At 47.2% G+C, this 25,912-nt stretch overlaps 1 protein-coding gene across 3 annotated transcripts in view; it reads right to left on the reverse strand.

Annotated features, from left to right (window-relative positions):
* The window catches only part of LOC138248864 (zinc finger protein interacting with ribonucleoprotein K-like), a 123,895-nt gene extending 102,300 nt beyond the window's left edge, over positions 1 to 21,595 (reverse strand). The window contains exons 1-3 of one of the 3 annotated variants that reach the window (XM_069202821.1): positions 21,321 to 21,495; positions 18,132 to 18,188; positions 13,668 to 13,724 (exon numbers count right to left, since the gene is read on the reverse strand). In XM_069202821.1, the coding sequence (XP_069058922.1) occupies positions 13,668 to 13,724; positions 18,132 to 18,188; positions 21,321 to 21,344 (138 nt within the window). In that variant the 5' untranslated portion in view covers positions 21,345 to 21,495. Of the gene's footprint in view, positions 1 to 13,667; positions 13,725 to 18,131; positions 18,189 to 21,320 lie in introns of all 3 variants that reach the window. The other 2 variants (XM_069202822.1, XM_069202823.1) reach the window with 2 other exon arrangements.
* Between the last annotated feature and the right edge of the window lie 4,317 nt (positions 21,596 to 25,912).

Genomic DNA, 25,912 nt, shown 5'->3' on the forward strand with positions numbered 1-25,912 from the left:
GCTTTAGATATTCTACAGCTCGGCATGTGAAGGTGAAGAGGAAGAGCTTTAGATATTCTACAGCTCGGCATGTGAAGGTGAAGAGGAAGAGCTTTAGATATTCTACTACTCGGCATGTGAAGGTGAAGAGGAAGAGCTTTAGATATTCTACTACTCGGCATGTGAAGCTGAGGAGAGTGAGCTTTAGATATTCTACAGCTCAGCATGTCAAGGTGAGGAGGATGAGCTTTAGAAATTCTGCAGCTCGGCATGTGAAGAGGATGAGCTTTAGATATTCTACAGCTCAGCATCTGAAGGTAGAGGAGGATGAGCTTTAGATATTCTACAGCTCGGCATGTGAAGGTGAAGAGGAAGAGCTTTAGATATTCTACAGCTCGGCATGTGAAGGTGAAGAGGAAGAGCTTTAGATATTCTACAGCTCGGCATGTGAAGGTGAAGAGGAAGAGCTTTAGATATTCTACTACTCAGCATGTGAAGCTGAGGAGAGTGAGCTTTAGATATTCTACAGCTCAGCATGTCAAGGTGAGGAGGATGAGCTTTAGAAATTCTGCAGCTCGGCATGTGAAGAGGAAGAGCTTTAGATATTCTACAGCTCGGCATGTGAAGGAGTAGGATGAGCTTTAGATATTCTACAGCTCGGCATGTGAAGGTGAGGAGAGTGAGCTTTAGATATTCTACAGCACGGCATGTGAAAGTGAGAAGGATGAGCTTTAGATATTCTACAGCTCGGCATGTGAAAGTGAGGAGGATGAGCTTTAGATATTCTACAACTCGGCATGTGAAGGTGAGAAGGATGAGCTTTAGATATTCTGCAGCTTGGCATGTGAAGAAGAAGAGCTTTAGATATTCTACAGCTCGGCATGTGAAAGTGAGGAGGATAAGCTTTAGATATTCTGCAGCTCGGCATGTGAAGAGGATGAGCTTTAGATATTCTACAGCTCAGCATCTGAAGGTAGAGGAGGATGAGCTTTAGATATTCTACAGCTCGGCATGTGAAGGTAAAGAGCTTTAGATATTCTACAGCTCGGCATGTGAAGGTGAAGAGCTTTAGATATTCTACAGCTCGGCATGTGAAGGTGAAGAGCTTTAGATATTCTACAGCTCGGCATGTGAAGGTGAAGAGGAAGAGCTTTAGATATTCTACAGCTCGGCATGTGAAGAGGAAGAGCTTTAGATATTCTACAGCTCAGCATGTGAAAGTGAGGAGGATTAGCTTTAGATATTCTACAGCTCAGCATGTGAAGGTGGAGGAGGATGAACTTTAAATATTCTACAGCTCAGCGTGTGAAGGTGGAGGAGGATGAACTTTAAATATTCTACAGCTCAGCGTGTGAAGGTGAGGAGGATGAGCTTTAGATATTCTACAGCTCGGCATGTGAAGGTGCTTTCAATGCCAGTCAGGTCATCTGGAGCTGGATTCCGCTGGAGACCAGAGTCCTCTAATCTCCACCTCTTCCAGATGGCCGTCCCATCCCGGAAGTGACGCATCTGTCACTACTGTGAGATCTGGTTGGAGAAGGGAGAGTAGTCTGCCTCTGACCCAATCGAGGTTATTTAACCACCACTGCAGGGGTCTTTTGCAGTTCCCCCTGAGATCTGAACCATGTTGGTGAGATTCCTGTGATGCTCCACCTACTGGAACTTCAGGTCCCACTGCAGAGGCCTCATATGCCATCTGGCATGATTTACTAAATGGATGCATGAGGCCAAGCAGCCTCAGAGTCTGTTTCACCGAAATCCGGGATAGAGGCCGAAACATCAGAATCATAAGTTGAATATCCTGGACTTGCTGCTCAGGAGGATAGGCCTGAAACTGCACTGTGTCCAGAACAGCTCCAGTGAAAAAGAGCATCCGAAAGTGAGTCCGGCGGGACTTTGGCACGTTTATAGTGAACTCCAGCGAATGCAGGCGGTCCGCCATAGTCTGGAGGTGGCAGCCTGGGGCGAACCCACTGTCAACAGCCAGTGGTTGAGGTGGTGGGGGGGGGGGGGGGGGAGGGGGGAGACAAACCCCTAGCCTGCGCAAATGAGCTGTGACCACGTCCATCACTTTCTTGAACACCAGAGAGGCGCAAGTAAGGCCAAAGGGTAGCACGCTAAACTGAAAGTGCTCTTACCCTACCTTGAACCGCGGGTAACGCCGGAGGGCAGGCAGGATGGGAATGTGGAAATATGCATCTGGTCTCCTTGGTCCAGAGCAGGCAAGCTTGAGCTAGAGTAAGCATCTTGAATTTCTCTTTCTTGAGGAAGAGACTGATGTCTCATAAATCCAAAATAGGGTGAAGACCCTTCTTCTTTTTGGCTATCAGAAAGTAGCAGGAATCACAACCACTGCCTACTTCTGCTATCAGGACCCTTTCTAGACAGCCGCAACTTCCTTGTGGAGCAAAACCAAATGATCCACATTCAGCTGTTCTTTTGAGGGAGGCACTTGGGATGATGGAGGGGGTGGGGTTGGGCAAGAAAGGGAGTAGCCCTTCTGTATGATCTGCAAGACCCATTTGTCTGTTATGGACTGCCAGTGAGAGAGATGATGAATCCTCCCACAATCTGGGCAAGTATGGCCTTGTAGAATCACATTGGGAGGGCTTGGACAATGTAGAGGGAGGGGTATGGTCTGTCAGCCCAGACACATTTGTCTCAAAAAGCTATAGACTGCTCTGTTAAAAGGACACTACTCCACCTCCTTTAAGCAACACATCAATTGGACCCACCAGTCACCGGTGCAACATGGCCTCTAGCAGTTGAGCCTCCTCACTCACCAATCCACAGCCACACCACCCAGAGAAGCACTTATTGCCTCGACCGCCTCAGCCTTCAGGTAGAATCTTCTATTTGTGGGCTCGAGCAACCTCAGGCCCAGTTGCTCCATGATAAAGCACCATCATGCTAGCATGTCAGCTTGATTCAGCACAGCTTATTCTACTTCTTTCTGCTGCTTTAGTACCTCAGTTATCCAGCGCTTGCAGAACACGGCTACACAGGGCCAGAGAGAGCAAACATGCTTGCATCCCGGGGTGGGAGGGTAGTGTGCAAACACCACCGGTAAATGCATCTCTCATGTTAGCGTCTGTAACTGGTAAATACCAGTCATTTACTGTCCATTATCTTTTTGTAGCGGTTATTTCCTGTCCGTCTTCAGTAACAGCAGCAGCACTGGCTAGCCTGGCCTTGTTTACACTGCCCACCAGGGGTGGTCTTTATACCTTTTGAAATAAAAGTAAAGCAGCTCAGACCCTAGTTTGACAGTTTACAAGCTCCGGGCCCAGTCAGACATTGACTGGGCTTAATATTAACTTTTTCTTTAGTACAGATGCGAGGAGCCTGAGCACTCTGGCAGGAACCCACTATGCAACCAGGAAAGGGCAAGAACCAGGTGACTGGAAAGAGGCATACACACTGGTTAGCAATGGTAACACGCACAAAATCCTAAAAGCCAAAAAAAGCGGGTTAAGAACCAGGAGGGAGCATGTTGATCTGTGTACCCTACTGAATGTTGTTGCTCTGTGTGCTCTGATGCCTGCATTTGTATTAACTTTATGAAAATGTGCGCCTGTGAGTGTGTGGTCAGTGTGCTCTGTGTGCATACAGTATACAAAAGCAAAACCTATTGGCGCAGGCTCGAGTACAAGGTTATATGTACTTATAATCGAGAATAATACTATCTGTGATTTCAAGACACAACACTGACCACACAGGCAAAAGCAACTAACTGATGCTGCAACCACAGGATCTTAATTAGGGCTGAACTGGCCTTTTATTCCCTCTGGCATTATCCCAGTGGGCTGGAGCCCCCGGAGGCCAGTTCTGAAAGCCAATGGCCGCTGCTGGTGCATCTGTCTCATTATCCAGCACCCGGAGGTTAATGGCAGCAGACAGAGAGAGAAAAAGCGAGCAGGCCAGAAGGAGGTAGAGAGAAAGCGATCAGAGCGAGAGGAGAGTCAGGAAAGAGAGCAAGAATGGTTGGATGTTAAGAGAGATAGCGCAAAGAAAGGAAAGAAGCAGGCTTTTTTCAGCATTTTTGCCAGGACTGCTTTTAGCTTCCCTGTCATGCCCTGTGTAGGAAGTTGGCTCTGTATGCACTATTTCAAAGTAAGGAATAGTATGCACAGAGTCCAAGGGTTCCCCTTAGAGGTAAGGTAGTGGCAAAAAGAGATAATTCTAATGCTCTATTTTGTGGTAGTGTGGTCGAGCAGTAGGCTTATCAGAGGGTAGTGTTAAGCATTTGTTGTACATACACACAGGCAATAAATGGGGAACACACACTCAAAGACAATTCCAGGCCAATAGGTTTTTGTATAGAAAAATATATTTTCTTAGTTTATTTTAAGAACCACAGGTTCAAATTCTACATGTAATATCTCATTTGAAAGGTATTGCAGGTAAGTACTTTAGGAACTTTGAATAATCACAATAGCATATATACTTTTTACATAAAACACATATAGCTATTTTAAAAGTGGACACTGCAATTTTCACAGTTCCTAGGGGAGGTAAGTTATTGTTAGTTCTAGCAGGTAAGTAAACCACCTACGGGGTTTAAATTGGGGTCCAAGGTAGCCCACTGTTGGGGGTTCAGAGCAACCCCAAAGTCACCACACCAGCAGCTCAGGGCCGGTCAGGTGCAGAGTTCAAAGTGGTGCCCAAAACACATAGGCTTCAATGGAGAAGGGGGTGCCCCGGTTCCAGTCTGCCAGCAGGTAAGTACCCGCGTCTTCGGAGGGCAGACCAGGGTGGTTTTGTAGGGCACCGGGGGTACACAAGTCCACACAGAAAGTACACCCTCAGCAGCACGGGGGCGGCCGGGTGCAGTGTGCAAACAAGCGTCGGGTTTGTAATAGGAATCAATGGGAGACCAAGGGGTCTCTTCAGCGGTGCAGGCAGGCAAGGGGGGGGGGGGGGGGGCTCCTCGGGGTAGCCACCACCTGGGCAAGGGAGAGGGCCTCCTGGGGTCACTCCTGCACTGGAGTTCCGATCCTTCAGGTCCTGGGGGCTGCGGGTGCAGGGTCTTTTCCAGGCGTCGGGATCTGGGAGTCAGGCAGTCGCGGTCAGGGGGAGCCTCGGGATTCCCTCTGCAGGCGCCGCTGTGGGGGCTAAGGGGGGACAACTTTGGTTACTCACAGTCTTGGAGTCGCCTGGGGGTCCTCCCTGTAGCGTTGTTTCTTCACCAGTCGAGTCGGGGTCGCCGGGTGCAGTGTTGCAAGTCTCACGCTTCTGGCGGGAATTGCAGGGGTCTTTAAAGTTGCTCCTCTGAAAACAAAGTTGCAGTCTTTGTTGAACAGGGCGGCTGTTCTCGGGAGTTTCTTTGTCCTTTTAGTGCAGGGCAGTCCTCTGAGGATTCAGAGGTCGCTGGTCCTGGGGAAAGCGTCGCTGGAGCAGTTTTCTTCCGAAGGGGGGAGACAGGCCGGTAGGGCTGGGGCCAAAGCAGTTGATGTCTCCGTCTTCTCTGCAGGGTTTTTCAGCTCAGCAGTCCTCTTCTTCTTTAGGTTGCAGGAATCTGAGTTCCTAGGTTCTGGGGAGCCCCTAAATACTGAATTTAGGGGTGTGTTTAGGTCTGGGAGGGCAGTAGCCAATGGCTACTGTCCTTGAGGGTGGGTACACCCTCTTTGTGCCTCCTCCCTGAGGGGAGGGGGGCACATCCCTATTCCTATTGGGGGAATCCTCCTTCTACAAGATGGAGGATTTCTAAAAGTCAGAGTCACCTCAGCTCAGGACACCTTAGGGGCTGTCCTGACTGTCCAGTGACGACTCCTTGTTTTTCTCATTATCTCTCCTGGACTTGCCGCCAAAAGTGGGGGCTGGGTCCAGGGGGGCGGGCATCTCCACTAGCTGGAGTGCCCTGGGGCATTATAACACGAAGCTTGAGCCTTTGAAGCTCACTGCTAGGTGTTATAGTTCCTGCAGGGGGGAGGTGTGAAGCACCTCCACCCAGAGCAGGCTTTGTTTCTGTCCTCAGACAGCACAAAGGCTCTCACCGCATGGGGTCAGAAACTCGTCTCTCAGCAGCAGGCTGGCAGAGACCAGTCAGTCCTGCACTGAACAATTGGGTAAAATACAGGGGGCATCTCTAAGATGCCCTCTGTGTGCATTTTTTAATAAATCCAACACTGGCATCAGTGTGGGTTTATTATTCTGAGAAGTTTGATACTAAACTTCCCAGTATTCAGTGTAGCCATTATGGAGCTGTGGAGTTCGTTTTTGACAGACTCCCAGACCATATACTCTTATGGCAACCCTGCACTTACAATGTCTAAGGTTTTGATTAGACACTGTAGGGGCATAGTGCTCATGCACATATGCCCTCACCTGTGGTATAGTGCACCCTGCCTTAGGGCTGTAAGGCCTGCTAGAGGGGTGACTTACCTATGCCACAGGCAGTGTGAGGTTGGCATGGCACCCTGAGGGGAGTGCCATGTCGACTTAGTCATTTTCTCCCCACCAGCACACACAAGCAGTGTGTCTGTGCTGAGTGAGGGGTCCCTAGGGTGGCATAAGACATGCTGCAGCCCTTAGAGACCTTCCCTGGCATCAGGGCCCTTGGTACCAGGGGTACCAGTTACAAGGGACTTACCTAGGTGCCCGGGTTGCGCCAATTGTGGAAACAATGGTACATTTTAGGTGAAAGAACACTGGTGCTGGGGCCTGGTTAGCAGGGTCCCAGCACACTTCTCAGTCAAGTCAGTATCAGTCAAAAAGTGGGGGGTAACTGCAACAGGGAGCCATTTCTTTACACCCTGGTTCAAGTTAAGGGACACATTTTAAATATCCCACCTGTGATCACTTCTTTTGTAGCATTATTACAATATGACAACCATGTAAGTAGCAAAGTGGAAAGAATGTTTTACTTACCTATAACTCCCGTTCTCCAGTATTGTTTTCTTTCATAGACTCACATGCTTGAATCATTCCCCGAAGTGGGAGTCCCACGATATCATAGTAAACAGTATATACCAGTATAATAGCATGTTAAGGGAATGCAAGGTTCAGCTTAAGAGCCTACCTATTTCCTTTAAAAAAGAACTAAAGTTGAACAATGACCAATCAGGTGACAGGACCCTTTAGAACACTACCGACAGAGGCATCTTCCTTTAGATTACACTAGTGGTATAGACCTTAACAGCCAAGAAGGAGAGCCTCCAACGGGAGGAGGGTGGGTCACATGTGAATCTATGAAAGATACCGATACTGGAGAACGGGAGTTACAGGTAACTAACAAATTCTCTCTCCTGTACTGGGGTATCTTTCACAGATTAACATGCTTAAATCAGAACAGTGCGATAAATCTTAATCAAATACATATGCACATGACAGCGGATGGCGGGTACATAGTGAAAGAGGCTCACCTTACTGGAGAAGATGCTGAAGTACTGCTTGATCGACAGCTGTATCAGTCTGCTGTATCCAGACAGTAGTGCTGGGTGAAAATGTACACACTCATGTTGCAGCATGGCATATATTTTCAATGGAGACCCCAGCAAATGAGGCCGCTGTAGTAGAAACTGCTCTAGTGGAGTGAGCTCTAGTCTTTTGTGTTAAAAATCTGCCTGCTTTGAATGTTAGTACTGAATGGGCGATTAAATCTATCTTGCTGTAGTGGATTTGGAGACTGGTCCACCTTTGTTATTGTTACCATAAGCCATAAAAAGTTGTCAGTATTGTGAATATGCTTTGTTTGATGTAGGTAAAATTTTAAAACATCTCTTGATGTCCAGAGTATGCAGACTCTGTTCTGCTGCTGTTTGGGGATTGGGAAAGAAAGTCTTAAGCATGAATGATTGATTTAGATGAAAATCAGTAGGAACATTTAGTATTAATTTGGGATTAGCTCATAAGATTACCATGGATTCTTTGAATTGTAAGAAAGGTTTGTTAATAGTGAACGTTTGCAGTTCACTTACTCTTCTAGTAGAGGTGAAGGCAAGCAAGAGAGTCATTTTCCAGGAATTTTAACTCAGCCCTGTGAACCGGTTCCAATGGGCTTTTCATCAACTGAGATAATACTCTGTTAAGTTGCCTTTGCAGGAGACAGTGACTATTTGAGGATATGCTCTGAAAAGCTCTTTAAGGAATTGGAGGATTAATCTGTGTGACCATAATGAAGGAGATCTCAAAGTCCGTCTGTATCTGGAAATAGCAGCCAAATGTACTTTGACAAAGGAATGTGCTAGACCAGATTTGACTAGAGATAGTAAATATGGCAACACCTGTTCTGGAGGAGATGAAATAGGAAACTAGAATATACGTTGGACTTCTTGCACAAAAGGCAAAACTGTTTCCATTTGAGGCTATAAGTTTTTTTAGTGGAGGCAGCTCTAGCTCTCGCCAGAATTTTTCTACAGTCTTCTGATATATCTAGTTGTTGTAGTTAATCGACAACAGGCCTACCTGAGGCTTGAGCTGAATAGGTTTGTCTATCGATAACATAGGGAGCTCTGTAAACCAATGTTGTCTTGTTCATCTTGGCACAATGAGTATTATCTGGCATGGTTTCTGTTTGATCTTTTTGAGAACTCTCTAAAGAAGAGAAATTGAGTAAAAAGCATAATCACAGATCCCAGACCACTGCATCGAAAGGCATTCCCACAAGATCCCTTTTGAGGATATCTGCTTGCATAAAACCAGCATTTCTTGTTCTCTCGTGATGCAAATAAGTATAGGTTGGGCTTGCCCCATGTTTGAAATATGGTATCCAGGACTCGCTGGTTTAGCTCCCAGTCATGATAGCTTTGGTTTGTTCTGCTCAAGGTGTCTGCTAGAGACTTGTGAACTCCTGGGAGATGTTCTGCTCTTATGGTCACTTGATGAATTAGTGCCCACTGCCAGATAGACTGAGCTTCTTGGGATAGAGTCTGGGATTTCCTGTTTGACGAGATAATGCATGCTGCTTGTGTTGTCTGTTTTTATCAAAACAGAGGAGCCTTGACTTCTCGGTAGAAACGTTTGAAGCGTTAGGGAGATTGTGTTTTGAGTTCGAGGAGGCTTTGACTGATAGAGGGTCCACTTACCCTGAATCTGGAGGTATTGCAGATGAGCTTCCCAATCTTCTAGAGAAGCTTCTTGTAGGAAGCCGGCCTGGTGTGTGATGGATACCTATGGTACTTACACCTTATACCAGGTCCAGGTATCCTCTCTCTTAGTGAAGTGTAGGCAGTGTCTAGAAGCCAGGCTCTCTAAAGGTAGCTGTGGATGAGCAGCCAAGCCTCATCTAGGAGACATGCAAAGCTCATGCAATACCACTGCAGTCACACAGCAGTTACACACATGAAAAAGTAAGTAAGTAAACTGTGTAGAGGGGAGCTGGGGGTATTAGAAAACCACAAAGAAAAGTAACATGGGAACCCCCAGAGACCAGGAATGCAGGAGTAAAACACTGAACTTTCTACAAACCACCCAAAAGAAGAAAAAGAAGACACCCAGAGAAGACTGCAAGAGAACCAGTGGTGGATTCCTGAAGAAAGAAGACCTGTGTAGAGAGGGGACCAAGTCCAAGAGTCACAGTGGAGTCCAGGAGGAGTAGGAGGTACTACCCACCCAGCTGTGGATGCAGGAGTTGGTCGACGGTACTGAAGAACAGGTCAGCACTGCAGCCCTGGAGCCGGAGAAGAGTTCCTGATGGATGTAGAAGATATCCCACGCTGGAAAGAAGATTGCAGATGGGTCAGTGCAGGATTTCCGCCAACAAGCCTTGGCAAAGGCGATCTCACAATTAGTGGAAAAGAGGTGCTGCCGGGGACCAGCAAGGCCCAGGAGGACTCAACCCAGTAGGGGGAGTCGCAGGGGACCCATAGCGTCGCAGCATTACCATTATGTGGCTGGACATAGGTAGTGACCTATGTCCAGTGCATGCGTAAAATGGTGTATCCGCACTCACAAAGTCCAGGAAAATGGATCTGGATTTTGTGGGGGCACCTCTAGTAGTGCAGGGGTGCCCTCACACACAGGTACCTGCACCCTGACCTCTGGGCTGAGGGGGCCTACCATAGGGGTGACATGGTGACCTGGTGTAGTGAAAACGGGTGCATGCAATGGCAGGCCTGTAGAATCCTTTGTATGGGATCCCTATGGGTGGCAAGATAACTGCTGCAGCCCATAGGAATCCCCTGGAATCCCAATGCCCTGGGTACCTAGGAATCATATACTAGGGACTTACATTGGGGGGGCGGGGGGGGGCAGGGGTGCAGTATGCCAATTGGGGAAGAAAAAGTTAGTAGCAACCAAATTCAGAGGAGAGTGCATAATCACTGGGGTCCTGGTTAGCAGGATCCCAGCGAACACAGTCGAGCACACTGACAACAGGCAGAAAATGGGGTGTAACCATGTTAAGAAAGAGGGCACTTTCCTACACTTCTGTTGTAGTGATGTACTCTGAAATGGGAGGAAGGAATGTGATTCCCGCAGAGAGATTGTCCACCAGGGAAAAGTTGCTTGCATGAGACGTATGATCTGTACAATATCGTCGAAATGTCCCTCCGATTGGAGCCTTTGTGCGCCCAATTGTTCATGGAAGGGTTGCATTTTGAGACGACCATGAGGTACTAGGCGAACGGCTGAGACCATCACACAGAGAAGAGATTTTATCCGGCAAATGGAAGCGGACCTTCTTTTTGAAAGCGAGTGGGTCAGAGAGAAGAGTTTCCGCTGTCTATGGACATGAATGTCTTGTTGAGCAATGTGTCTATAGTGGCTCACAAAAACGTTCTCTGTTGCAGGTGAGAGAAGGGAATTCTGGAAATTGTCTGTGAGCCCCAGGCTTTCAGAGATGAAGACATCTGGCAGAATCCCTTTTTTTTTTTTAAATCTGTTTATTAAACATTGTGCACACACAACAACACATTTAGTTATTGATAACCTTCCAAATTGTTTACACACATTTATAAGTCACTACAGCGCAGTTGCGCGGTACAGTTCCAAGAACACCACTGAAAATTATGCAACTAATTAACTAAGGTCACAGCTAGGCACCGCTAATATTATTCCTGATACTGTATACACCAGCCGGAAGGTGGGAGGGATGAAGAGGAGATCCGATTGTTGTGGATGGAGGACGGGGCAACACAATTGAGATGTTGGTTGTGAGAATATAATAAGGCATGGAGCCGCTTTAGGGATAAACAAAGCAAGCCTTAAGGTGCATGAAGGCATGGCCCCGGCATGAGCATCCAATAGTGCCACCACATTACGTTAGGAGGGAGTATGAGGAGGTTAGTGTACAGAATGGTTGAAGATGGGGCAGCTGAGGATAACATACTGTAATTATTAAACCGAAGGATAATGCCTCTGCCGTTGTTATTTTATTAAAAAAAAAAAAACATATTATTATTCTTTCCCCTCTTTTTTCTCTTTTCACTTCTTTCTTTTCTCCCTTATTATTAAGGGGGGTATGTGTCATCCTTTTTCTCAATCGCTACCACGAAAGTGTCCCAGATTTCTGGGCCATCCTGTAGTAGGCCTTTGTGTTGCAGTAAGCGTAATGTCTGAGCTTCGGCTTGTGAGCGGCTGTGTAAGTCACGAAGCCAGGCAGAATGAGATGGTACGTGTGGGGCTTTCCAGTGCGTGGCTATTAAGCGTTTAAAGACAACAAATGCCAAATCAATAAATCTGTGCCGATGTTTATCGCCTTTGGCGCGTTGACGTATGCCAAGTAAACAAGAGTCTGGGGTGGGCGACAGAGTATGAGATGAGATGTCTGCTGTGGCATTTGTAACCAGATGCCAAGCTGAATTTATGGGGTGACAGCTCCATACCATGTGGTGGAAATCTGCTGCTGGAATAGCACATCTAGGGCATGACGGGTTTGCACTCGGGTATATTCTTTGAATGCGGGCCGGAGATAAATATGCCTGATGAATATAATTGAATTGGGTGTACCGCAACCGAGGGTTGCGGGATATTGACTTAATCATTGTGAGAGCCGCAGTCCATATTTTTTGTGGTAATGGTGAAGGGAGGACAGAGTCCCAGCGTGCTTTAGCGAGCGGTAACGCAGAGCAGACTTCCGCTAACAGTACTTTATATAGTTTAGTTATGGTGCCTTTTGCGCTACCCATGGTAAGAATAACGGTGAGTAGTTGGGATTCAGGTGGTTCAATGTTACCAGATCCCCAAAGGTTGTTAAGTAGACGTTTAATGGCGTTATACATCAGAAAGGCTCCTGTGTGCATAACCCCAGCAGCCACTAGGTCCGCGAAAGTACGCATTTTAGAGCTAGAGTAGTAGTCGCCTGCGTTTAGTGTACTTATGTCCCGTGTATCGTGGTTTAATGATAGTGTTTGGGTATTCGGCAACTGGAACAGCGGTAACAGAGGGGAGTAAGGAGCTGAAGGGGTCTTACCTTGAACGTATCTGCGCCAGCAGAAACGAGCTGCGTCTAACAGTATAAGTTTGGAGGGTAGGCGGCTAGGACCAGATAAAAGTGAGGACAGTATCGTTTGCGGGGCCAGATATGCCTGCAGCATTATATATTCGGGGGAGGGGATTTCTTTGAGCCATGTGGATACCCACATCAGCTGAGAGGCTGCGTAGTATCTCTCGAAGTTGGGCATACCCAGACCGCCTGCCTCTTGCGGATATTGTGTTGTAGCTAACGCTACTCTGCGTCTGTCCCTGCCCCAGAGTAAATCGGTTAATAATGAGTGCAGTTTGTTAAAAAACGTCAGTGGCAGACACAGCGGAAGGGCAGCAAAAAAATATAAAAACCTTGGAAGGATGAGCATTTTAGCTATCGCTACACGACCCATGGGAGATAAAGGGAGCGAGCCCCAGAACGACATTGAGCTGCGAGTGGAGCTGAGTGCCCTATCGATATTGCCTTCTTTCAGGTCAGCAATGGAGTGATAAATTTGGATCCCGAGATACTTAAAGGTAGTGTGTGACCATGGGAGTTGATATTGCGGTAATGTCATGTGAAGGTCTGTTAGTATAGGGGTGAGAGGAAAAATACTTGATTTGGACCAATTGACGCGTAGACCAGAGGCCAGGGCAAAGGAATCAAGCATTGATAGCATCCCAGCCATGGAGGCAGAGTGATTAATCTGGCAGAATCCCTTGATGCCTGTTGGGATGTGTGGCCGGGAAGCAGTGGGTAGAGAGAATGCCGCAGAAAAAGAGCCGCTCACCCAGTACCCCGGGGGTATGACGAGGAGTTCCTCACTGGGATGTCTTTACGACATCCAGGTTACGGGGATTGAAGAGGAGGAAGCCAGACAACGGGAGGGAGAGGAGAGCATAGCCAAGGAAAGTGGACAGCGGTGACAAGATGAAGGTGAGGAGCGGGAACAGCAGAGGCTATGAGGGCGAGAGGAGCCAGTACAGCGGAGACCATGCGGATGGGAGGAGCGAGGAGAGCCGGAACGGAGAGACCAGAGTGAGAGGAGGCAAAGACCGAGCATCAGGGGGACAGCCGGCACCTACTCTCAGCCACGTTTCAGGAGGAACGTGGCTGAACAAGGTATGGTCCCTCCTAGCATGAGAGAAAAAGTGGGGGAAGGGGAAAAAAGGGGACCAGGAACACTGAGGAGTGCATGTGAAACCACCCACCCTAAGTAACATTGGAAATTGTCCTATGCACCTCGGAGCACCTACCAAATATAAATGCACAATAAAGTTTCCTTCCTGGTTGTTCCTCACTAGCTCCAACCCTCTTCTATAATATATAGAAAAACACTTACCTGGTGCCCTGTGCCCTTTCCTGTCCTCGAGGTGAGGTCCTCTGGCGCAACCAACCCCTGGGGAGAAAAGGAAGGCAAAAACCTGTTACCCAAAAAACAAGGAAATTAAAAGAAGGAATAAGAAAACACAAGAACCCAAGCCACCCTTTTTTCTGTACTAACCCAAAGTAAAATAAAACTATTGTATAATTAGAAAGAGAGAGCATCTTACTTACTATTGATAGGGGACAAACAGGCGATGGAAAGGGGGGTAGCTACAGTGGTGAGCCAGATGGGAGTGTTGACAAGCCTACCCGGAAAATGGAAGACCCCGTCTCCCTGGATAACGTCATATGACAGTTAGCAGAGGGGCAAACACACCTACAGCTGGTGATGGAGGAACAAGTCTGAACCACTCAAAAGGATAAGAAGCAGTTACAGAAAGTGAATGTGGTGCCCAAAAGTGTCCCTAAGAGGTTTACAGAGATCACAAAACCCCTTGGGCACCAGGAAGGGAGATGGGACAAATACTGCAGTGTTTCCACTGTCCAGAATGGGGCCATATTGCATGATACTGTCCGTAGAAGGGTCCAGGACCCGAGCCCATGGAGGTGGGTCTATCCCGTGGGGGTGTTTGGTGTACAACAACTACCGGAACCCCTTTTTCCCCCTCAAGTTCCAAGTCAACAATAGACTGATTACAGCCTTACTGGACTCGGGTTGCAGACACTCAGTTATAAAAGGAATCAACAGTGTTCCTGGATCAGTGGATTGAGGGTGAAAAAGCGGCAATAACCTGCATCCATGGGGAAACGCGCATCTATCCAGTGGCTTGAGTGGAGAGGGTAAAAGGAACCTCTCCGCGTAGGAGTCATTCCCCACCTGATCGAGGACCTGGTGCTGGGAACAGACTATAAGGATTTCCTTTCACTCTTACAAAGACTTGAGCCTTCTGAGGGGATGACTGGAGGGTGAGGATCAGACCAGGGTCACATACGAATAAACCCAAGGAGTTAAGAGAACAAAAACAATAGGTTTCACCAAAAAAAGAAAAGGTGAAGTCAACAACTATTCCTCAATCCATCAGGTTAATGTTTTTTCCCTCTCCTCTATAAAACACCCTGATGAAGAAAACCCAGGAAGTTTTTGTGTCTGTCAGAGGGGGGACCCCACTCTAAAACATGCATGGGCACAAGTCATCCTCGACAACCCAGAGAAGGTATGAATCTATTTTACTGTGTGGCGGAGTTTATTGTATCGGAATACCAAAGTCCAGGGTTCTTTACGGACCCAACTGGTAGTCCCTACCACATATCGAATACAAGTAAACCATTTAGCCCACAGTCAGACAGGAAGGAGTTGTTATGGAAGGAACAAGATGTAGTGGTCTCTGTTCTACTGGCCAGGTGTCTATTCTGAGATACAGAAGTACTGCGCTTCCTGTAAGAGTGTCAACTGGTTAGTACTCATATCCCTCCGAAAGCCCCTTTTACAAACCCTCCCCATCACTGAAGTACCTTTCACACGGGTGGGTATGGACCTAGAGTAACCTCCAAGGGCTACCAATACATTTTGTTTTTGGTAGATTACGCAATGCGTTATCCTGAAGCAATTCCATTAAAAAGTATGACCACAAGAACAGTGGCACAAGCAATGGTTGAATTCTTTTCAAGGGTGGGATTCCAAAAGAGCTATTGACCGACTGAGGGACTCCATTTATGTCCACACTGATGAGTCGGATGGGTCACCTACTAGGAATAAAACAATTTTGGACTTCTGTCTATCATCCTCAAACAGACTGTTTAGTACAAAGATATGATAAAACCATCAAATCCCTATTGAAAAAGAACATATCCGAGGCAGGTATGGACTGGGACATAAAACCTCCCCTTGTCCTGGACGTCATTCGTACCCACGTACAAACCTCTACTGGTCATAGTCCGTTAGAGTTAGTGTTCGGGAGGCAACCCAGAACCTTACTTGATATGGAAGCTGAACACTTGGAGGGAGAAGAAGTTGAGGAGAAGACCCTACTAGAATGCCCTTGAGCCTTAAAAGACAAAATACATACACTGTGGGGGGAGGTCCACCAACACATGGAGAAAAGTCGGAGACAACAAAAACAGTACTATGACAAGAATAACCACTTGAGACATCTATCCATAGGCTGTAAGGTACTCATACTTTTCCCAACCTCTGGGTATAAACTCCTAGCCACATGGCAAGGCCCCTACACGGTCTCTGAACAAGTCACTCCTGTAACCTATAGAGTGTCAATACCCCACACGAGAAGAGACAAGACAGATATTCTTCATTAATATCTTGAAAGAGTGGAAGGAACCAGAAGCCACACAGCCCGAACCACAATCAGTTTTCCTGATTACTGACACCCAACCCTTGGACATCCACTTCCTAACGAACTCATATCAGGAAGTGGAAAAGCTACCTTCCTTTGGTCCGTCTCTCACGAAGAAACAACAAAACCAGATTAAAATAATTGTGAACCAGAACTGCAATGTATTTTCCTCAAAACCAGGACTACCATCCCTGGTGCAACATACGATACAGACCGAACCAAATAAGGCCATCTGATTACAACATTAGCAGATACCAGAAAGCCAAAGGGTAACTGTAGAACAAGAGATAGAAAAGATGATTAAGGGTGAGATCATCGAACCCTCCAACAGCCCTTGGTGCTCCCCTATCGTTCTGGTCCCTAAACTGAATAGAACGGTTTGGTTTTGCATTGATTTCCGCCAACTGAATGAAACAGCAAAGTTCGATGCATATCCCATACCCAGAGTAGATGAACTTGTTGAAAAACTAGGTAAAGCTCAATATCTATCCACTATAGACCTCACAAAGGCATACTGGCAAATAACTCAGACGGAAAAGGACTGGGAGAAAACCACTTTCTCCACTTCTTCAGGGTTACGTCAGTTCCGGGTTATGCCCTTCGGACTTCATGGGGCCCCGCCATCTTTCAGAGGTTGATAGACATTATACTACAAAAAACACAAAACCCATGCAGCTGCTTACCTGGATGATACTGTGGTATATAGCCCTTCATGGGACGCCCATTTGGTCCACCTAACAAACTTATTGGATTCCCTTCGCAGGACAGCCTTAACAGCCAATCCTGAGAAATGTCATCTAACCAGAGATTCTACACAATACTTAGGGTATAACATATCAAAGGGTCATATCCATCCCCAGATAGAAAAAGTACAAGACACCAGGAACCTGCCTTAACCCACAACCAAGAAAGAAGTCCGCTCCTCTTTGGGATTAATTGGGAATTACAGGCGATTCTTCCCACAGTTTTCCAGTAAAGCTGCCCCTTCTCATGGAGCTCTTGAAGAAGACCCGTCCCAACAAACTGGGAAACCTCACAGACTTGGAACGTGAAAGTTTTGACTTACTTAAAACAGTCCTATGTACTAACACCGTCCTCAGATGCACCGATTTTGCCCTACCATTCGTCTTACAGACTGATGCCTCCAACCAGGGACTCGGGGCAGTCCTTTCCCAACCGGATGATTCCCACCAACTTCACCCTGTGGCCTATATAAATAGAAAGCTTTTACCTCACAAACTTCTGATCCCCACCATAGAGAAGGAATGCTTGTGTATCAAATGGGCAATTGAGGCACTCCAGTATTATCTCTTGGGACGTTCCTTCACACTGCTGACTGATCATGCACCGCTTACCTGGCTTGCTCGCTATAAGGATAGAGACCCAAGGGTACTAAGATGGTTTTTGGCCCTCCAACCTTTCTTGTTTCAGACAATGCATATTCCACGGAAAAGCCAGACAACAGCAGATTTCTTCTCCCTCATGCCATCGTCATGGCCCGATCAGCCATGCTTAGGTGGGGTGCAGTGTGCCCGGGAAGCGCCGAGTGAAGAGAACGCCTTGGACAATGCTGTGGAAAAGGGGCCGCTCACCCAGTCCCCGGGAGGAGTTCCTCACCCTGAAGGCTTTACGACTTCCGGGTTACAGGGATTGAAGAGGAGGATGCCAGAGACAACGGGAGCGAGAGGAGAGCCGAGGAGCGTGGACAGCAGTGACAAGGCGAAGGTGAAGAGCGGGAATAGCGGAGGCACCGAGGACAAGAGGAGCCAGGACAGTGGAGACCATGCAGATGGGAGGAGCAAGGAGAGCCAGAACAGAAAGACCGGAGTGAGAGGAGGCGAAGACCGAGCACCAGAGGACAGCCGGTGCCTACTCCCAGCTACATTCCACGAGGAACGTGGTTGAACAAAGTACGGTTCCTCCTAGGGGGAGGAAAGGGGTAGAGAAAGAGTGGGGAAAGGGGGCCAGGATCACTGAGGAGTGCATGTGAAACCACCCACCCTAAGTAACACTGGGTATTTTCCTATGCACCTCAGAGCAACTACCAAATATAAATTCACGATAAAGGTTCCTTCCTGGTTGTCCCTCACTAGCCCCACCCCTCTTCTAAAATCTATAGAAACGCTTACCGGACGCCTTGTACCCTTTCCTGTTTTCAAGGTGAGGTCCTCTGGTGCAACCAACCCCTGGGGGGAAAAAGCGAAAACCTGTTACCCAAAAACGAGGAAATTAAAAGAAGGAATAAAGGAAGAAGAAAAACACAAGAACCTAAGCCACCATTTTTTCTGTACTAACCCAAAACTACAATATAACAATTGTATCATTAGAAAGAGAGAGCATCTTAGTTACTATTGACAAGGGACAAACGGCCGACGAAAGAGGGGGGGGGCTACAGGAAGATGAAGCCTTTATCAGCTTGTTGTCGAAGTAAGGAAAAACTGGAATGCCTTGTTGTCGTTTGTGGGCCTCCACTGGGGCAAAAGATTTCATAAATATCCGGGGAGCAGATTGAAGATCGAAGGGTAGGACTTTGAATTGGTAATGTGTATCAGCCACAGCGAGTCTGAGATACTTGCGATGATTGGGGTGGATGGGAATGTGAAAATGGGCATCTTGGAGATTGAGGTTGGGAAGAAAGTTTCCTTGGTTGGGAAGTTGTAGAACTTCCTGGAGGGAAACCATAAGAAAAGATTGTTTCTTCAGGTACTTGTTCAGTTTCCTGAGGTCGAGAATAGGACACTACACCTCTGACTTCTTCCTCACAAGGGAAAAAACAGGAATGAAATCCCTGTCCCCTTTGAGAGTGGGAAACCTGTTCTATGGCTCCTTTTGACAACATAGTTAAAACCTCCTTGCGAAGGAGATGAAGGGGAGATAGGAGGAATTTTGTTGGTGGAGTTTGAGGTGGAATTTGAGTAAACTCCAAGGTATGGCTATGTTTGATGAGATCTAGGACCCATCTGTCCATAGTTATGTTGGCCCAGTGATGTAAATACTGGGAAATTCTAGCACCAAGCAGAAACTAAGTAGGGGTTGTAGCCATTACATTGATCACAGTTTTCTAGTGGTGTCTCTGGTTGACTTAGGTTGTCTTCTTCTTTATTCCTTTTTAGCATAGGCTGCTGACAGAGGTGCTCTGTAGGGTTGATGCTGTTGGTAAGTGGGCTGAAGTAGAAGTCTACCCTCACGGTCTTTGAGGGTTTTTGAAGAAAAAGTTCAGCAAATCTTGCAGCCTTTCGCCTTGTGGGATGGATGAAGGCAATATATGCAATCCTGATATATACTGCTTACTAGGATACCGTGGGACTCCCACTTCAACGATGAGGAGTGATTCAAGCATGTGAATCTATGAAAGATACCCCAATACTGGAGAATGCCTACAGCTGGTAATACTCTAACCAGTAAACTTATTAAAGATAAAACGATACAGAATCATCTTCAGAGTGTTGTGGGAAGAAACAGTGTGCGACAAAAAAAAATGGTGTCCACCCACTGCCTGGAAGTGCCTTTTCTCCTCTAGACTCAAATTATGTGCTTAAAATATACCACATTGTTCTAGATTATGTCTCTTTTTTAGTAGGGCTAAGAACCCCAGTCACAATGAGCAATCACTCTTTAATACAGTCTCTAATCAGTAGTGTTTTAAAAGAGGCATGTGCTGCTCTAGAGCTAATGATTCTTAAAAGCAGCCATTACATAGCCCCACTCATCAGCATCGCCTTTGCCTGCGGGTTCAAGGTCATATTTTACGCAGATGATACCCAGTTTATCCTGTCCCTATACAACAATGCACAGAACACCTTGATCAACTTCTTCATGTATGCATGTCTGAAGTTGCAAGATATATGAAAAACAAATGCCGCAAGCTCAACAAGCCATCTTCAGCAAAGACACCTCACTATGGGAATTGACCTGGTGGCTTGCAGAACTCGGAGCCATGCCCAACCAAGAGAAAAACCTTGGAATATAAGTCGACAACTACCTCACCATGACCAGCCAAACACCTCACCCAGCAAGACTCCTGCTTGCACACATCATGTGCCTAACAAGAACCAGAGACAGCAGTTTTGTCTTCTCCTACCGCACCAACAAAGCCTGCAACAACCTGCTCCTACACATCAGTGACCCCTCTTCAGTTCTTGAATTTCGCCTGCAACTGAAGACATGGCTCTTCACCTAACTCATGACTCTGGTTTGGCCCATATACCTCCTGCTTTCAGCGCCAGGCTACTCTCCAGAGTGTGTGCCACGAGCTCTACATATACACATAACATAATAGATGTCCCTCTCTGTCAAACAGAAGCCTGTGCAAGCTTTCTAAAAAAAAAAAAGCCGTCTATAGAAACCAATGGAAACGAGGAAAGAAAAGACGTCAGGCTAATGTGAATGAAGCAGCCATCTTTGAGTGATGAGGCTTTCACTTTATTAAAAGGTTCAAACGTTAAGTGTGTCATCTTCCAATATGCAAGTTCAGGGTGAGCGCTGTACAAAAAACAATGGGACGTATTAAGGGGAAACGGGTCTGCATGTTAAAAAGAAGAAAAAAAAAACTTTTTGCTTTTTTGGGAGACTCATAATTTAACGTGTTTGTTGCATGATATAGATTGTATGTTGAAGGATCTGCTCGTGCATGGGCTCTCAGAGCCCAACCAGGCCTTTGACACAACTGTTAATTTGTTGGCTCGCCCACTTCTGGTGATATCATGTGAACGTGTGTGAAAAGGGTACTGTTGTCGAAATACTGACAGGGTAAAAGTAAACGAAAGGGCAGTGCTTACCGGTGAGCGGCGTGTGCATGACAAAGGTGAGGTGAGGGCGATGCAAAGAGGGTGGAATGAGATGAGGTGTGAGAGATGCAGATTGAAGACTTCAGAAAGATGTGGGAAGAGAAAGGATGGAAGTGTCTACAAGAGAGACTGTAAAGGAAAGAGGTGTTGAGGGGGAAGCAGGTGCTATTAAGCCTCAGAAGAACAATACTCTTTACACTAACCTTAGTAGTGTTCAATTCTGATCAAAGTCACTGGTACTCATTTATCTTATACAGCTAAGAGCACTGGCAAAGCCAATAGTCCTGGCTCGTTTAGGCTGATGTCCATTGCTACTGTAAGCATTAACAAAAAGCTCACAAAGTCCGCTGCTCGCAGTTGTGTAAATAATTCATCTCATACATAAGACAACAGCACATGCACGAACACGTTTTTGTCAATATCGGGCAATCACGTCATGGTATGAGATATTGCAGGATTTTAAGGCCTCATATTTCATATCGTGATCGTTTTCCTAGAAAAAAAGCGGAGCGCGTGCAGAACGTGACTCACTTGTTCGGAGCCCTGCGTGCGCATCTCTCTCCCGCAACGCCGCCGGAACGCGGAGGTCAGGATACAGCCTGAAGCGTCACCGGACAGAGGGCGGCGTACAGCACCACAGCAGCCCGGGCCTCCTGCACCCCAAGGATAAACACCCCAGTGCAGAAGACGAGTCAAAGGTCACCTCGCGGCCCCGCCCCAAACAACAGGAAGCACGGGCCCGCCGCGCGCGCGCGCGCGCACGGAAACAGACAGGGCGAGCAACCACGTTGCAGCCTCCTGAGACTGAGCATGCGCACAGAGGGGTTGCTTCTCTCTAGCGCATGCGTAAACTGAAATTTAGTTCAACCCAACCCACCTTTGGTTTGTTCCTGCAGTTTTTATAAATCACGAATTCACCCCGAATGTATTGGACCGGTTACATGGCGCTTTCATGTTTTTTTTTTTTTTTTTTTAGGCACAAGGAGATGAAGTGATCTGCTCGATGTCACATGATATTCAGCCGAGACTTGAACCTGGTTCTCCCAGATCAGAAAGTGGCCGTCCTGGCTGTAAGTTACCAGTGTTTGAAATGGAAAAACAGAAGTGCAGGTACTCTTTACCAGAGTACCTGCTTGTTTCCGGGAAGTGCCGGTACTCTCCAATGAAAAGTATTACGTTTTTCTTGAGAAGTGCCGGTACTCTCCCTCTCAAAAAAAATAAAAAAAGTGCTGCTACTCAGTACCGGACAGTACCGTCCCATTTAAAGCACTGGCTGTAACGCCACATTCCTGTTTCTTCTTTTTTGCAGCTTTACATGGAGTGACCTCAGCAAACGGGCATTAGACAACTTTACAAGACAATCGATGGTTGCATGTTTTTAGGCACTGGGGAGATTAACTGATTCTGACCCCAGTAAAATGGGCAGAAACATACGTAACTGTCTGACGTCACTCCGTCTGACGTCATCAAAGCCATAGGAAGTCCTCGCCAGCATGCTGACGTCGGTTTCACCCACTTTTTTCAGTTTCACCCACTTTTTTCACTGTGTCTTCGAGGCAAACGGGTGAACACCAACATCAGAAGCACAACGTGCAAGCTCAATACAAAAATTTACATATATATGTATCTCTCTATAAACATACCTTCTCAATATATCCTTTTTCAGAAATATATATATATAATATATATATATAGATATGTGTATATATATATATATATATACACACACACACACACAAACAATCCACCAGAAGTTAAGTAACTTGTTCTTCTGATGGATACATCTCCCTGTAGATTCCTCACCATGCAGCACAGAATGGGCAAAATGGCAGTTCCTCCTCACTTCTGAATCCAAGCAGTAATGTTTTGCAAAAGTGTGAAGGGAAGCCCAAGTTGCTGTCTTGGAAATGTCAACAACAGGCACACCTCTAGCCAAAGCAGAAGTAGTAGACTTAACTCGGGTCAAATGAGCTCTAATGCCCTCAAGAGGATTCTTCTTTGCCAGTGAATAACATATTTTAATGCAAAGAATGACCCACGTTGATAGTTTTCTTTTGTGGATGGCTTTGCCCTACATCCTTCCCACGTAGCCAACGAAGAGTTGATCATCTGTCCTGTATTCTCGTCCTGTCCACATAGGAGTTCAGCGCTCTCTTTGGATCTAAACGATGCAGCCTTTACACCTTAGAAAGATGGGGAGGAGAGTAAAAGGATGGAAGGGTGATGGACAGCCCTAAATGGAAAGGCATCACAACCTTTGGTAGGAAACCTGTCCTGGTTCTCAAAACCACCTTGTTAGCATGGAAAGTGTTAAAAGGGGGATTCACACTTAGAGCTTCAAGCTCACTAACACCTCTAGCCGATGTGATTGCTATAAGAAACACAGTTTTAAATGTAAGGAGCCTTAACAGGCAACTATGCAATGGTTCAAACAGTGTGCCCATCAGGTACTTTCAAACTAAATTTAAATCCCACCGAGGCATTATAAACGGAGAGGGAGGAAACCTATCAGTCAAACTCTTAACCCTCTGACCTTCACTTAGTGCCCCCCCTCCCCTCAGCGCCTTGAGACCCTAATGGGTGAATAGCCACGCTTTACAAGTACTTGATTGATTGCTTAAAAAAACCTTAGAACTATAGGGGACTTAAATAAAGAGTCTGGGAGTATTGGGGGGACAATTCCATGATCCCCCGGGTCTCTAGCACAGAACCCAGGTACTGCCAAACTGCATTTCCAGGGTTTCCACTGCAGCTGCTGCAAACCCCTCAGACAGGATTCTGCCCTCCTGTGGTCTGGGCAACCCAGTCCCAGGAAGGCAGAACAAAGGATTTCCTCTGAGAGAGGGTGTTACATCCTCTCCCTTTGGAAATAGGTGTGAAGGGCTGGGGAGGAGTAGCCTCCCCCAGCCTCTGGAAATGCTTTGATGGGCACAGATGGTGCCCATCTCTGCATAAGCCAGTCTCCACCAGTTCAGGGATCCCCCAGGCCTGCTCTGGTGCAAAACTGGACAAAGGAAAGGGGAGTGATCACTCCCCTGACCTGCACCTCCCAGGGGAGGTGCCCAGAGCTCCTCCAGTGTGTCCCAGACCTCTACCATCTTGGATTCAGAGGTGTTGGGGCACAATGGACTGCTCTGAGTGGCCAGTGCCAGCAGGTGACGTCAGAGACCCCTCCTGATAGGTGCTTACCTCTCTTGGTAGCCAACCCCCATTTCTTGGTAGCCAAACCTCCTTTTCTGGCTATTTAGGGTTTCTCCTCTGGGCAATTCCTCAGATAACGAATGCAAGAGCTCACCAGAGTTCCTCTGCACTTCCCTCTTCGACTTCTGCCAAGGATCGACCGCTGACTGCTCCAGGATGCCTGCAAAACCACAACAAAGTAGCAAGACGACTACCAGCAACATTGTAGTGCCTCATCCTGCCGGCTTTCTCGACTGTTTCCTGGTGGTGCATGCTCTGAGGGCTGTCTGCCTTCACCCTGCACTGGAAGCCAAGAAGAAATCTCCTGTGGGTCGACGGAATCTTCCCCCTGCTAACGCAGGCACCAAAAGACTGCATCACCGGTCCTCTGGGTCCCCTCTCATCCTGACGAGCGTGGTCCCTGGAACACAGGAACTGGGTCCAAGTGTCTCCCACAGTCCAATGGCCCTTCTGTCCAAATTTGGTGGAGGTAAGTCCTTCCCTCCCCACGGCAGACAGCAAACCTATGTACTGCGTGATTTGCAGCTGCTCCGGCTTCTGTGCAGTTCTCCAAGGATTCCTTTGTGCACAGCCTAGCCTGGGTCCCCAGCACTCCGTCCTGCAGTGCTCAACCCGCTGAGTTGGACTCCGACGTTGTGGGACCCTCCTTTTGTGACTCTGAGTTCACAGAACTTCCAAGTGCCTGCTCCGGTACTTCTGCGGGTGCTGCCTGCTTCTGCAGGGGCTCTCTGAGTTGTTGAGTGCCCCCTCTGTCTCCTCCTCCAAGGGGCAACATCCTGGTCCTTCCTGGTCCCCAGCAGCACCCACAAACCTCCACCGCGACCCTTACAGCTAGCAAGGCTTGTTTGCGGTATTTCTGCATGGAAACACTTCTTCTTCATCCAGCACACCGTGGGACATCTTCCTTCCAAAGGAGAAGTTCCTAGCCCTTTTCGTTGTTGCAGAATCTTCGGCTTCTTCCACCCGGAGGCAGCCCTTTGCACCTTCATCCGGGGTTTCCTGGGCTCCTGCCCCCCCTGACACTATAGCGACTCTTGGACTTGGTCCCCTTCCTTTACAGGTCTTCATGTCCAGGAATCCGTCTTCAGTGTTTTGCTGGTGCTTGTGGTTCTTGCAGAATCCTCCTATCACGACTATTGTGTCTTTCTGTGGTAGTAGGGTAACTTTACTCCTACTTTCTAGGGTCTTGGGGTGGGGTATTTTGGACACCCTTACTGTTTTCTCACAGTCCCTGCGACCCTCTACAACCTCCCATAGGTCTGGGGTCCATTCGTGATTCGCATTCCACTTTTGGAGTATATGGTTTGTGTTGCCGCTAGACCTATGTTCACCTATTGCATCCTATTGTGATTCTACATTGTTTGCACTACTTTTCTTACTGTTACTTACCTGTTTTGGTTTTGTGTACATATAACTTGTGTATATTACTTACCTCCTAAGTGAGAGTATTCTCTGAGATACTTTTGGCATATTGTCACTAAAATAAAGTACCTTTATTTTTAGTAACTCTGAGTATTGTGTTTTCTTATGATATTGTGCTATATAAGTGGTACAGTAGGAGCTTTGCATGTCTCCTAGTTCAGCCTAAGTTGCTTTGCCATAGCTACCTTCTATCAGCCTAAGCTGCTAGAAACACCTCTGTTCTACTAATAAGGGATAACTGGACCTGGCACAGCGTGTAAGTACCACAAGGTACCCACTATAAGCCAGGCCAGCCATCTACATAATGTACATGCAGGGCTCCAGGAGATGTGTGTGGCAATGGAGTTGGAAATGTAATTTGTGAGCCATACGTGTGACAGGCCGGATTGTATGGTTAATGATGTCCTCCTGTCTGTATTACCTCTGCAGGTCAGCGCCCATCACAAGAAAGGATTGTGGCGTGCCATCTCCAAGGACGTGCGGACCCTGGGGGTCTATAG

The sequence above is a fragment of the Pleurodeles waltl genome, chromosome 8 (assembly GCF_031143425.1).
Source record: "Pleurodeles waltl isolate 20211129_DDA chromosome 8, aPleWal1.hap1.20221129, whole genome shotgun sequence".
Taxonomy (NCBI): domain Eukaryota; kingdom Metazoa; phylum Chordata; class Amphibia; order Caudata; family Salamandridae; genus Pleurodeles; species Pleurodeles waltl.